Genomic DNA, 11,385 nt, shown 5'->3' with positions numbered 1-11,385 from the left:
GTCTCAGAGCGGCTTACAAACTCCTTTCCCTTCCCCTCCCCACAACAGGCACCCTGTGGGGTGGGTGGGGCTGAGAGAACTCTGACACAAACTGCTCTTTTTCAAGGACAGCTGTGCCAGAGCTTGTGACTGACCCAAGGTCACATCAGCAGGTGCAAGTGGAGGAGTGGGGACTCAAACCCGGTTCTCCCAGATTAGAGTCCGTGCACTTAACCACGACACCAAACTGGCTCTCAGGAGCACGAACGTGATCCTGCTGGCTCAGACCAGAGATACACCACGTCTGGTGTTCTGTTTCTGAAAGTGACCAACCGGGTCTTCTGGAATGCTCACAAGCAGGGCAGGCAGCTGATGGCCCTCAGCCTCTGAAGCCTCCTTGGTTGTTTCACATGATCGGGCTACGGTCAGATGTGCCCAGCCGGATTACTCTAAGATGCTCCGCTTGGGGCTGCCTTTGAAGAATGCCCAGAAACATCAGCAGGCCCCAGAATGTGACCGCAAAGGTTGCAGGTAGAGCCTGCAGAGACGACTGTGATGCACCAGTGCTATGTTTGGTGTAGTGGTTAAGTGCACAGATTCTAGTCTGGGAGAACCGGGCTTGATTCCCCACTCCTCCACTCGCAGCTGCTGGATGACCTTGGGCAAGACATAGTTCTGGCAGAGCTGTTCTCTCAAGGACAGTTCTGGAAAGAGCTCTCTCGGCCCCGCCTACCTCACAGGGTGTCTGTTGTGGGGAGGGGAAGGGAAAGGAGATTGTAAGCCGCTCTGAGACTCCTTTGGGGAGTGAAGGGCGGGGTATAAATCCAATCTCTTCTCTTCTTCTTCTTTTACCTCACAGGGTGTCTGTTGTGGGGAGGGGAAGGGAACGGAGATTGTAAGCCGCTCTGAGACTCCCAGTGAAGGGCGGGGTATAAATCCAATTTCTTCTTCTATGTCTAGTCTGCTGGTTGCTGGTTAGTTTCTGGTCCCCAATACAAATTACTGATATGGAGTTCTAAAACTCTAAATGCTTTGGGACCAGGGACCAGCTCTACCTGAGTGAGCCTCCTGAAACTGCCATAGTTGAGGCTGGCAAGTATGCAGGACAGGACTCCACTGTGGCCTCTGGAATTCCTTCCCTGGAACATTTTCCCTACCTTCACTCTTTGCCTTCTGGAGCCTGGCTAAGACTGTTCTGTTCCAAAGGCTGGTTTTATCCCCTGACGTGCTGCTGTTTTGATCTGTTCCAGTGGCTTTCTGATGCTGTGATTTCTTATTGATTGCTGGTTTCAATTGTTGGTATGGCTGTTTTGTATGTGTTTGCTGTTGTTGGGTACCTGTTGTCTTGGATTTCCTTGTAAAAAATTCCCTTCTGGCACGCTTTGGATGGTCTTTAATAACAGAAAGACAGGATATAAATTTTCCAAATAAATACTAAGCAAATGAACAAAACCTGGCAGATCTTTCTGTGTATTCATTCTGTTACTTTTGTCCCCGTCAGAGACCAGTAAGTCTGACAGTGCTCCGCGGAGGGGAAAGAATGCACCTGGGACTCACACCCAAACGCTGGACTGGCAAAGGACTTCTGGGGTAAGCGTCCCAAAAATCTCTTACCCAGGGCTCTTTTTGCAGAAAAAGCCCAGCAGGATCTCGTTAGCATAATAGGCCACACCCAACAGCAAAACTAATTAGCATATTAGGCCACACCCTGACCGCACCACTCATTGGCACATTAGGCCACACCCCCATGTTACCAGAAGTGTGCTCATCCAGCCACACCCACCTTTTGCTTGTTATTCTTTTTACCTTGTTTGTTGTCAGAACCCAGGGCCTTTTTTTGTAGCAGGAACTCCTTTGCATGTTAGGCCACACAAACCTAATGTAGCCAGTCCTAATGAGTTTCTGCTGTTGGGTGTGGCCTATTATGCTAATGGGTTCCTGCTGGGCGTGGCCAACTCAGGATCCAGCCGGAACTCCGTTCCTGTGAGTTCCTGCCCAAAAATAGCCCTGCTCTTACTCAGTTTCAGGGGGCAGCCGTCTTGGTCTGCGGTAGACCAGCTGGTTTAGAATCCAGGCGCACCTTACAGACCAGCAAGATTTGGTCTTGTGTTGTTCTTAATCGTTCAAAATACATCAGGTAACTCTTTGACTCTCAGGGTGTGTTCAGACGCGCCATTTGATCTGGTGTCGTGTCAGTTTAGAAACGGATTTTATACGTGCGATCACACATCTGCCTCTCCCCAGCCGTCGCTTTCTGGCTCAAACCCTCTTTAAACTGGAGTATTTTGTTACCAGGTCCCCAAGTGGTGTTTTCCTGATTCGCCGTTTCCAGCTGCATTTTCCCCCTGTGTGATCGCTCCTCTGGTCTCAAGCTACTTCTGGTTTAAACCCCCTCCCCGCTCGAAAGCTGCCCGAGGCTTCCACTTTTCGCCCACCATTTTTTTAAAACGTTGGCAATGTGCGCATAGGTGGAGCTCCGCCACCGCATTATTAAAAACAATGTTTAAACGGTGCCTAGTTTTAGCGTTTAGATGAATTCGGGATCTTACGGAGGCCATTTTCGGGGTAAACGTTTAAAGGGAAGTGTTACAGCAGTCAGGTTGAAGTGGAAATCGCTGTCCTGCGCACACACAAAAATTTTAGTTCTACAGATGGCTGCCTGTGCGCATGCCCAAACTGAGAGAGAGAAAAAACCAACACCGACGCATGCTCCCGCGTGTGAACAGTGGGGAGCGATGCGGCTGCGCAGCGATCTGGAGGAGGGAGGTGAGTGTGATCGCGATTCTCCAGGCTAAAAAAACCCCGCATTCTGGGCCGGAGCAACTTAAACCGCTCCCAGCACGCCGTCTGACCGCACCCTCAGAAGCTCATACCCTGAAAATGATGAGAGTCTCTAAGATGCTGCTGGCTTTTCTCTTACACAGCTTGACACCACTGCACTCTGCTTCAATGAACAGTCCTGAATTTCTGCCATTCTTTTTTTTTTTAATTTAAAGTTCATTGAGTTCGTATTTAGTAGGACTATTTCATACAATATGTACAATTTATACTCTTTCATAGGCTTTCCCCCCTCCCTTTTTTTCTTATTCCCATATCCTACCCGTTTAAAAAAACCACCCTCAGAGTCACATTCTAATAATTAATACATCTTCATTTGATTATTCATTCATTATTACCCCTTCAGTCTTCTAACTCCTGTCTTCTATACCTGAAAAGAGAGCTGGACAGAAGGTGGCGTGGATTGGAGAACCTCCCGGGGACTGAAAGTAGTCCTCTTGTCAAAGTAATTCCCTCTTGTCAGAGCCAGTTTGGTGTCGTGCTTAAGTGCACGGACTCTAATCTGGGAGAACCGGGTTTGATTCCCCACTCCTCCACTTGCACCTGCTGGATGACCTTGGGCAAGCCGTAGTTCTGATAAGAGCTGTTATTGAAAAAGAGCCGTTTCACTCAGAGCTCTCTCAGCCCCACCTACCTCACAGGGTGTCTGTTGTGGGGAGGGGGAGGGAAAGGAATTCATAAGCCACTCTGAGACGCCTTTGGGTAGTGAAGGGCGGGGTATAAATCCAATCTCTTCTTCTTATTTATTTATTACTTTCGGCTTCTACCCCACTCGAACCCCCTAGGGGGTCTCTGAGCGGCTTACAGTTACTCTGTTATCCCTAACTATGGCCACATCTGAATTGGGGTGGGGACTGCCCTACCAGCACCCTGTAGATGGCGCTGTTGTTCTTCTTGATCTTAGTTCGGCATGTCGGCCCCCTTCTTCTTGGGGGAGGCACACCCTCCACCTCCTTGCCATGCCCTCTAAGTATTAACTGCTTTTTTTTATATTAAACACCACTTTGTTTACTATTGATAAATAATTGCCCCTTCGGATATAATTCTAAATTTCCTTCTTGTTCTCGTTCAATTGCTCTCAGCAAAATCTGTTATACTAATAGCATACTCAGACTGTCCTTTCATAGTTTCTGCCATTCTGTGGTTCTGTCTCGAGTCACTGCCAGTGCTTGGAATCCACATAACGCCTTTCAGTGTGTACGGAATGTTGTATGTCTTGAGCCAGGGATGCATCACTTTTACAGTACCACATTAAGGTAGCTGGTTGCCCCTGGCTGCCTTTCTGTTTCTTCCCAAGGGCCCTTTTGCAAGACCAGTAACTGATAGTTACTGCTCGCAAGGCCACCAGCTGCGTGCGTCAGGTGCTCCATGCAGAGTAAAACGTGAAGCGTCCTGGGACAACTCTTAGTTGTGAGCTATTTAGATATTTACACCCTGCTTATCTACCCAGTGGGGACCAAAAGCCACTTACAGCCTCTTTCTCTCCATTTCATCCTTACAGCATCCCTGCAAGGTAGGTTAGGCTGAGCAACATTGACTGGCCCAGGGTCACCCAGTGGACTTCAGGGCAGAGTCAGGATTTGAACCCGAGTCTCCCAGATCCAAATCTAACACTCCAACCACCACACCAAGCTGGCAGCTGAAACTTTGCACGTGGCTGTTGAATATGTACAGTCCTTTGGCCACAAGGTGGTGTTTGTAGGATTTTCACGCGGCCTTCCCAGTGGTTATGGGCCAATCAAAGACAACTCCAGACTCAGGAATATTTGAAAGGACATCCTTGTCCCATACGAACCTGTCTACCTGTTGAGAATGGTTGTAGGGGCCTCCATTTTCTTGAGTTAGGCAGAGATTAGCCGGAGGCAGGGCCTTTGTGGTGATGACCCCTGTTCAAAGAATACGCCCCATAGAGACGTTAGCTGGACATCATCTCTCTTGCCATTAATATCCCCAGTTCAGTCAATTGAATTTGCTAAGGCATTTGGTAAATTCTTTTTATTTGTCCGTTTGGTTTTTGCTGTAGTTGGATTTCAGTTGGAGTATTCATGGTGTAACCTACTGGGTGTGTGGAGGGGGAACCATTGAAAGGCCCAGCATGGTCTAGTGTTTAGAGCAGGGGTGGCCAAACTTGCTAAACGTAAGAGCCACATAGAATAAACGTCAGATGTTTGAGAGCCGCAAGACATGAACAAATATTACAAACGTTTTTTTAATTGAAAAATATGCACATTTACTTTTATTAATATTAAATTGATAACTTTAGATGGGGAGGGAGGAGAGAGAGAGAGAGAGAAAGGTGAAAAGAAAGAAAGTGGAGAGAAAGCAAATAGATGGGGGAGGGAGGGAGAGATGGAAAGAAAGCAACTTTAACGTTCAATGTGTTCTCCAAGCCCCCCTGCTCCCGCGCCGGCTGGCTTGGCTTGGAGAAGGGATTTAAAGAGACAAATGCCTTCTCCAAGCCGGCTGGCGGGGGGGGGGCTTTGAGAATGCATTTAATGTTCGAGTTGCTTTCTTCCTCTGCACTGGCTGGGGAAGGGAAGACCAGTTGGGGAGGCACGCCTCCCCTTTGCTTCCCCAGCCACTGCAGCAGGAGCCGCACAATATGTGTGAAAGAGCCGCATGTGGCTCCCAAGCCAAAGTTTGGCCACCCCCGGTTTAGAGTGTCAGATGAGGGCTAAGTACAAATCCCCTCTCTACCCTGAAATTCACTGGTATCCCTTGGGCTAGTCACTCCCTACCTGTCTAGCCTACCACATAGGATCGCTATTAGAAAAAGTGGAGTAAAAGAAAACATATTTAAAATATTTCACAGGTGGCACTGGACACCAGATAAAATAGCAAAATGCTATTTAAATGGAAATAGAAATTGTTGGAAGTGTAAAAAAAATGTCGGCACGTATCTACACATGTGGTGGAGATGTGAAAAAGTACAAAAGTATTGGGGTAAAATATTTAAAATTGTGAAAGAAATAACAGCACTTGAAATTCCATTTATACCAGAAGTATGTTTATTAAATATGTTTCCAGAACAATGTAATAAGGAAAATATACATATAATAACATATATTTTTACAGCGGCTAGAATAATGTTAGCAAAATGCTGGAAATCAGATATAACACCCTCAAAAGAGGAACTGATAGAAAAACTGTTAAGGTTGGCTGAAATGGATAGGTTAAGCCTGATGTTACAAGGGAAGGACCAGGAGGTATATGAAAAGAGATGGGAAAAACTGTATATATGGTTGAACAATACGATGTAAAAAAGTGACTCACAGAAATATAAATGTAAAACTGCTAAAGGCTGTGTATAATGTTGGAAAATTATAAATACAAATTTAAAAAAAAGAAAAAAGAAAAAGTGGAGTAGAAGAGGTACACTAGTCAGAGTTCCTCGAAGGAAGACGGGTAAGATAAAAATGTGAACTAGACCTGAGTGTAGCAGAAAAGTAGGACATGAATATTGTTAAGCGAACAACAAAAATTAGTCCAGACTCGAGGTCTGACATTTTTGATAGTCCTGAACATGCAAATGTGTGATGTCCTTTGGTGACCCATTTTTCCTCCCTGCATGTTGTATAACATTTTTATTTCATTGGTTGTTGATGCATTTGGCTTTCCTAAGGAATGAAAGGTGGATTGTATATTTTAAACAAAGGAATTCCTATTTCTCTTTTCTCAAGTTGCAACATAGTTCCTTTGCAAAGATGATTTCCAAGGGCAAAACCTGCAAACCTGTTGGTATTTTGTTCTTAATGAGACAACCATACATCTTGACAAGGAAGCTGGAATACCGGAAATGAAACCTGAGGTGCTGTTGTCGACTGCTGAGGAGGTTTCGACAGCTATGCACAGTTGTGATTTGCTGATTCACAGGATTAGCGTGCATTCGCTTTGCATCTTTGACCCCTCGGGTGTAAATAAAATGCAAAAAACCCCTGATCTTGTGGTTTTATTTTTGGCAACTCATTCTACAACCTTGTTATCCTTTCCTGTTTATTTAGTAAGGCAATGTTAGTCCTCATAGTGTGTGTGTCCCCCCCCCTTTCCCTTTCTTTTCCTTCATTGTAGACATTTCGGGGGGGATTCATTTTCAGAACTCTGAAGTGTGCCAGATCGGTATTGTGTTTTGTATTTCCACTGAGGCACTCTCAATAAAATTTACGATTTAGACCCATGTATTTGTGCAACGTATTAAATACGATTTTTTTTTAAAAAAACGTATGTAGTTATGTGACATTTTACATGCTTCCGACAGATGGCTTATTCTTGCTTTTCTTGCTCTATTAGATCTCAGTAGCTGTCTTATGGAGCTGCGGTGGCTCAAGTGGTTAAGACGCTGAACTGCAGGCTGTGGAAGGTCAGTAGTTCAGCAGTTTGAGACCCGAGTTGCCACATGACAGAGTGAGCTCCCGTCTCTAGTTCCAGCTCCTGCCAACCTAGCAGTTCGAAAGCAAGAAATTGCAAGTAGATAAAGAGGTACCACTTCGGTGGGAAGGTAACAGTGTTCCGTGCGCCTCGGTGTTTAGTCATGCCAGCCACATGACCACGGAAACGTCTTCGGACAGCGCTGGCTCTTCGGCTTTGAAACGGAGATGAGCACTGCAACCCTAGAGTCGGACTCGACTGGCTTTCGAGCAAGGGAACCTTTACCTTTAGCTGCCTTATACCAAGTCAGGCTCTCGGTCCCTTGAATCCAGGGTTGTCTCTTCTTGGTTGGGTCTCAAGGCAAGCAAGGTTTCCCCCCACACTAGCTCCCTGAAGGATGTGTTGCACAACTGAACTGCGATCCCTCCTTTAGCAATTTGCAGATTTGTTGTAAAATTCTCCTTTTGCTAATACAGAGCTATTGAAGTGAATGGGAATGCCTTCTTGATGAGGGTTTTCTCTGTGTACCCTACAGTTCTCTTCCTGCAGTGAATCATCTGTCCTTGCTATTCTGCAAATGGGTAAGATCAACAATGTGCCCGTACATTCTTTGTTGTGGCCCTAACTTATGGGAAGGTCTGCCTTTAGAGGTCAGGAAGGCTCCAACGCCTGGCTTTTTGTAGACTGGGCAAAACTGAATAATTGTGGGCTTTGTGCACTGAAAGAAAGGCTGTACAGTAACAAAATTATTCAGAAAGACGGGGTAAAGGATTAGTATGGACGGGGGTATAGTCTAGTCCAGGGGTGGCCAAACTTGCTTAACGTGAGAGCCACATAATATAAACATCAGATGTTTCAGAGCCGCAAGACATGAACAAATATTACACACGTTTTTACTGGGAAATATGCAAAAAAAAACCACAGTTACAAATTCTATGTTCCCTCTAAGGTGTGGAGTCTTGTGAGCAAAAATTCGACTTGGTGAGCTACTGGCATTAAAGTTGTGAGTGAGTGATTTGGCTACTGCATAAATTAGTTTGCTCTGGAGCCCTCCTTCCTGAGCAAAGACAAAAATGTGTGAGCCGGAGGCTAAAAAACAGTGAGCTACCTCACACTAACTCAGCTTAGAGGGAACACTGGTTACCATCAATCCGGAATATCGGACTGGCCCGCTCTGAGCCTCACTGGCGAACATCTGGACCATGGGGCTGATTTTAAGATATGAAGACAGAAGGAATGCAGATGCAACGCCATTCATCTTAAGGCTACTCTGCTGTAGCGAGCACTTTATCGTTAAGATTGTTTTTTAAGGGATTTTAATATTTTTATTGTTTTATTTGCATCAGCCTGTCGGCCGTCTCCTGTAAGCCACCCAGAGCCTGTTCACAGGGTGGGCGGGGTATAGATGTAAATATAAATAAAAATAAATTTGTTTTTTATTAACATTAAATGAGACTGCCAAAAATAATAACGAAAGCAGTAAAAGCGGATATTGACAATTATGTTTATTTGTCCAATAATATTTGTTTGCTAATGATGATTATATTCCCCAGCCGCCCTGCCGGGAGCCGCACAACATCTGTGAAAGAGCTGCGTCCGGCTCCCGAGCCACAGTTTGGCCACCCCTGGTCTAGTCTGTATCTGTTGCTGTAAGTAGGCTCCTGCTGTGTAATGACTATTGACCAAGATGTTCATGTTGTTGTTCAGTCGCACAGTCAAGTCCGACTCTTCGCGACCCCATGGACCAGATCACGCCAGGCCTTCCAGTCTTCCGCCGTCCTCTGAAGTTTGCTCAACTTCATGTTCGTTGCACCTATGGCACAGTCTAACCATCTCGTCCTTTGCCGTCCCCGTCTTCTTTGACCTTCAGTCTTTCCCAGCATCAGGGTCTTCTTCTCCAGGGAGTGCTCCCTGCTAATTTGGTGGCCAAAGTATTTGAGCTTCAGTTTCATTATCTGGCCTTCCAGGGAACAGTCAGGGTTGATTTCTTTTAGGATTGACTGATTTGATCTTCTTGCAGTCCAAGGAACTCTCAAGAAACTTCTATGACACCATAGTTCAAAAGAATCTATTCTTCGGCGCTCGGCCTTCGGTTAAGATGTTCATAGTGGCCTTAAATTGCCCGCACCTCAATCAATGTGTGCCTCCCCTGCTGTCTGTTCTCACAAGAGCTCAAAGCCCATGTCCACCTTTGCATGAACTGCAATTCAGCCTCTATCAGAGGCTTCCCCAAGATCCCAGACAAATGGGAGTGACCAGCTAAGCCAGGGGTCCCCAACGTGGTGCCTGGGGGAGTCATGACATGAACATGTGAAGCTGCCTTCCACTGAATCAGTCCCTCAGTCCATCAAGGTCAGGATTGTCCACTCAGACTGGCAGCGGCTCTCCAGGGTCCCAGACAGAGGTCTTTCTCATCACCTACTGCCTGAGCCTTTTTAACTGGAGAAGCCGGGGATTGAACCCGGGACCTTCTGCATGCCAAGCAGATGCTCTGCCACTGAGCCGTGGCCCCTCCCCAAGACATCTTCTGACACCTTTCCTAGCACCCACCTTTTAGAAAGTGGGTGGGCCTTTTCCCTGGACAAGCTTCTGATTGGTCACTGGAGATTTGAATGGCTGTAGAGATTTTTTTAAATGTCCCTTTGACAGCAGCTGCCAGCACAACCCAAGGATCTTCACGGTGTGTCTGGAGGTAAGCTGTGGCAGCCATTTTGTGGCTGCACACGCCATGCTGTATCAGAACTCCAGTGGTGCCTGCAGGCTCAAAAACATTGGGGACCCCTGAATAAAGCCATGTAAGGAATGAACTCTGACCTGCAGAATTAGGTGGTACTCTGAAGGGGCTGGGTAGCCTGTAGTGCTTCAGGATACAGGTGGCAGATGGGTGTTTTGATCAGTGTTCCCTCACCTGAAAAACTCCCTGCAAGTAAAATACTAGCCCCTCAGGGAGAAAAGTGCTAATCCGGCCTAGTCCCTGCTGTGCTACTTTTCTTCTTGCAGGGAGACTTATAAACAAATGGGAACATCTGAAAATGTGCCTATCTAAGCCGCCCTGAGCCCGCGTGCGGGGAGGGTGGGATATAAATGTAATAAAATAAATAAAATTAAAATGTGATTTCTCCACCCTTCTTAAATGGGATATTGACTACCACATATTTAGCTCATTTTGTGTTGTGGATAGGAAGGTATCTGACATCTGTTTTTTGTCAGATGGAAGGAAGTTCATTGTGTATTGGCTTAAATGACTGAGAGCCACAAGGGAGGCAGAAGTTAGGTTGCCAACAGGCCTGGAGAAAATATCGTATTCCTTTAAAGGTAAAGGTTCCCTTGCTCGAAAGCCAGTCGAATCCGACTCTAGGTTGCGGTGCTCATCTCCGTTTCCAAGCTGAAGAGCCAGCGCTGTCCGAAGACGTTTCCGTGGTCATGTGGCCGGCATGACTAAACACCGAGGCGCACGGAACGCTGTCCCCTTCCCACCGAAGTGGTCCCTATTTATCTACTTGCAATTTCTTGCTTTCGAACTGCTAGGTTGGCAGGAGCTGGAACTAGAGACGGGAGCTCACTCCGTCATGCGGCACCCGGGCCTCGCCCTCGAACTGCTGGACTACTGACCTTCCACAGCCTGCAGTTCAGCGTCTTAACCACTTGAGCCACCGCAGCTATTCCTTTAATAAAGGCTTAATGTGGTAGAAATGGACAGCTGAACCTGGCATGAAGGTAAATAACATCACTTGGTAAGTAACATCCCATCAAGTCTCCATTAAAGGCTCAGTTGGTGTTTTCTCTAGGCAGGTGTCGACCCGAGGCAGAAGCAACCTTTGCAGAGGCTGACATTCTTTCCTGTATGTGGCCACGAAAGGCCTGCGTGCCCTACCGCCCTCCTCACAGTTCTTAGAAAGGGAATTTTCACTCGGGGAAGGGGGAAATGGAGAGAAGTGTAGTCCCAAGGACACCTTTCGACCGAGCAAAGAGGCACTTTGGAACTTCATTTCATACCATAAAGCAGTCTCACGAGCAATGCTTTGTAACAGTATCTGTCATTTCCAGAAATCTGGCATTAGTGTTTAAAAATGTCCAGGTTTCCAAAAAAAAAAAAGATGCTCTCACAGGTCTGTCAGTGATTCTCTGAACAAAACTGGTGCAGGGAATAAATTAAAAAGGACACCTGACTGGGGGGGGGGGGGTTTTTGGGTTTATTTGTTG

At 46.4% G+C, this 11,385-nt stretch overlaps 1 protein-coding gene across 2 annotated transcripts in view; it reads left to right on the top strand.

Annotated features, from left to right (window-relative positions):
• Positions 1-6,985, top strand: part of PSMD9 (proteasome 26S subunit, non-ATPase 9) — a 14,020-nt gene extending 7,035 nt beyond the window's left edge. For both annotated transcript variants that reach the window (XM_015417668.1, XM_015417667.1), the window contains exons 5-6: positions 1,481-1,569; positions 6,498-6,985. In XM_015417668.1, the coding sequence (XP_015273154.1) occupies positions 1,481-1,569; positions 6,498-6,525 (117 nt within the window). In that variant the 3' untranslated portion in view covers positions 6,526-6,985. The remainder of the gene's footprint in view (positions 1-1,480; positions 1,570-6,497) is intronic.
• The last annotated feature ends 4,400 nt before the right edge of the window (positions 6,986-11,385 follow it).

The sequence above is a fragment of the Gekko japonicus genome, unplaced genomic scaffold, assembly GCF_001447785.1.
Source record: "Gekko japonicus isolate JY-2015 unplaced genomic scaffold, Gekko_japonicus_V1.1 scaffold64, whole genome shotgun sequence".
Lineage (NCBI taxonomy): Eukaryota > Metazoa > Chordata > Lepidosauria > Squamata > Gekkonidae > Gekko > Gekko japonicus.
Note: the sequence above shows the minus strand (reverse complement) of the source record. Positions and strands in the feature narration are given on the sequence as shown.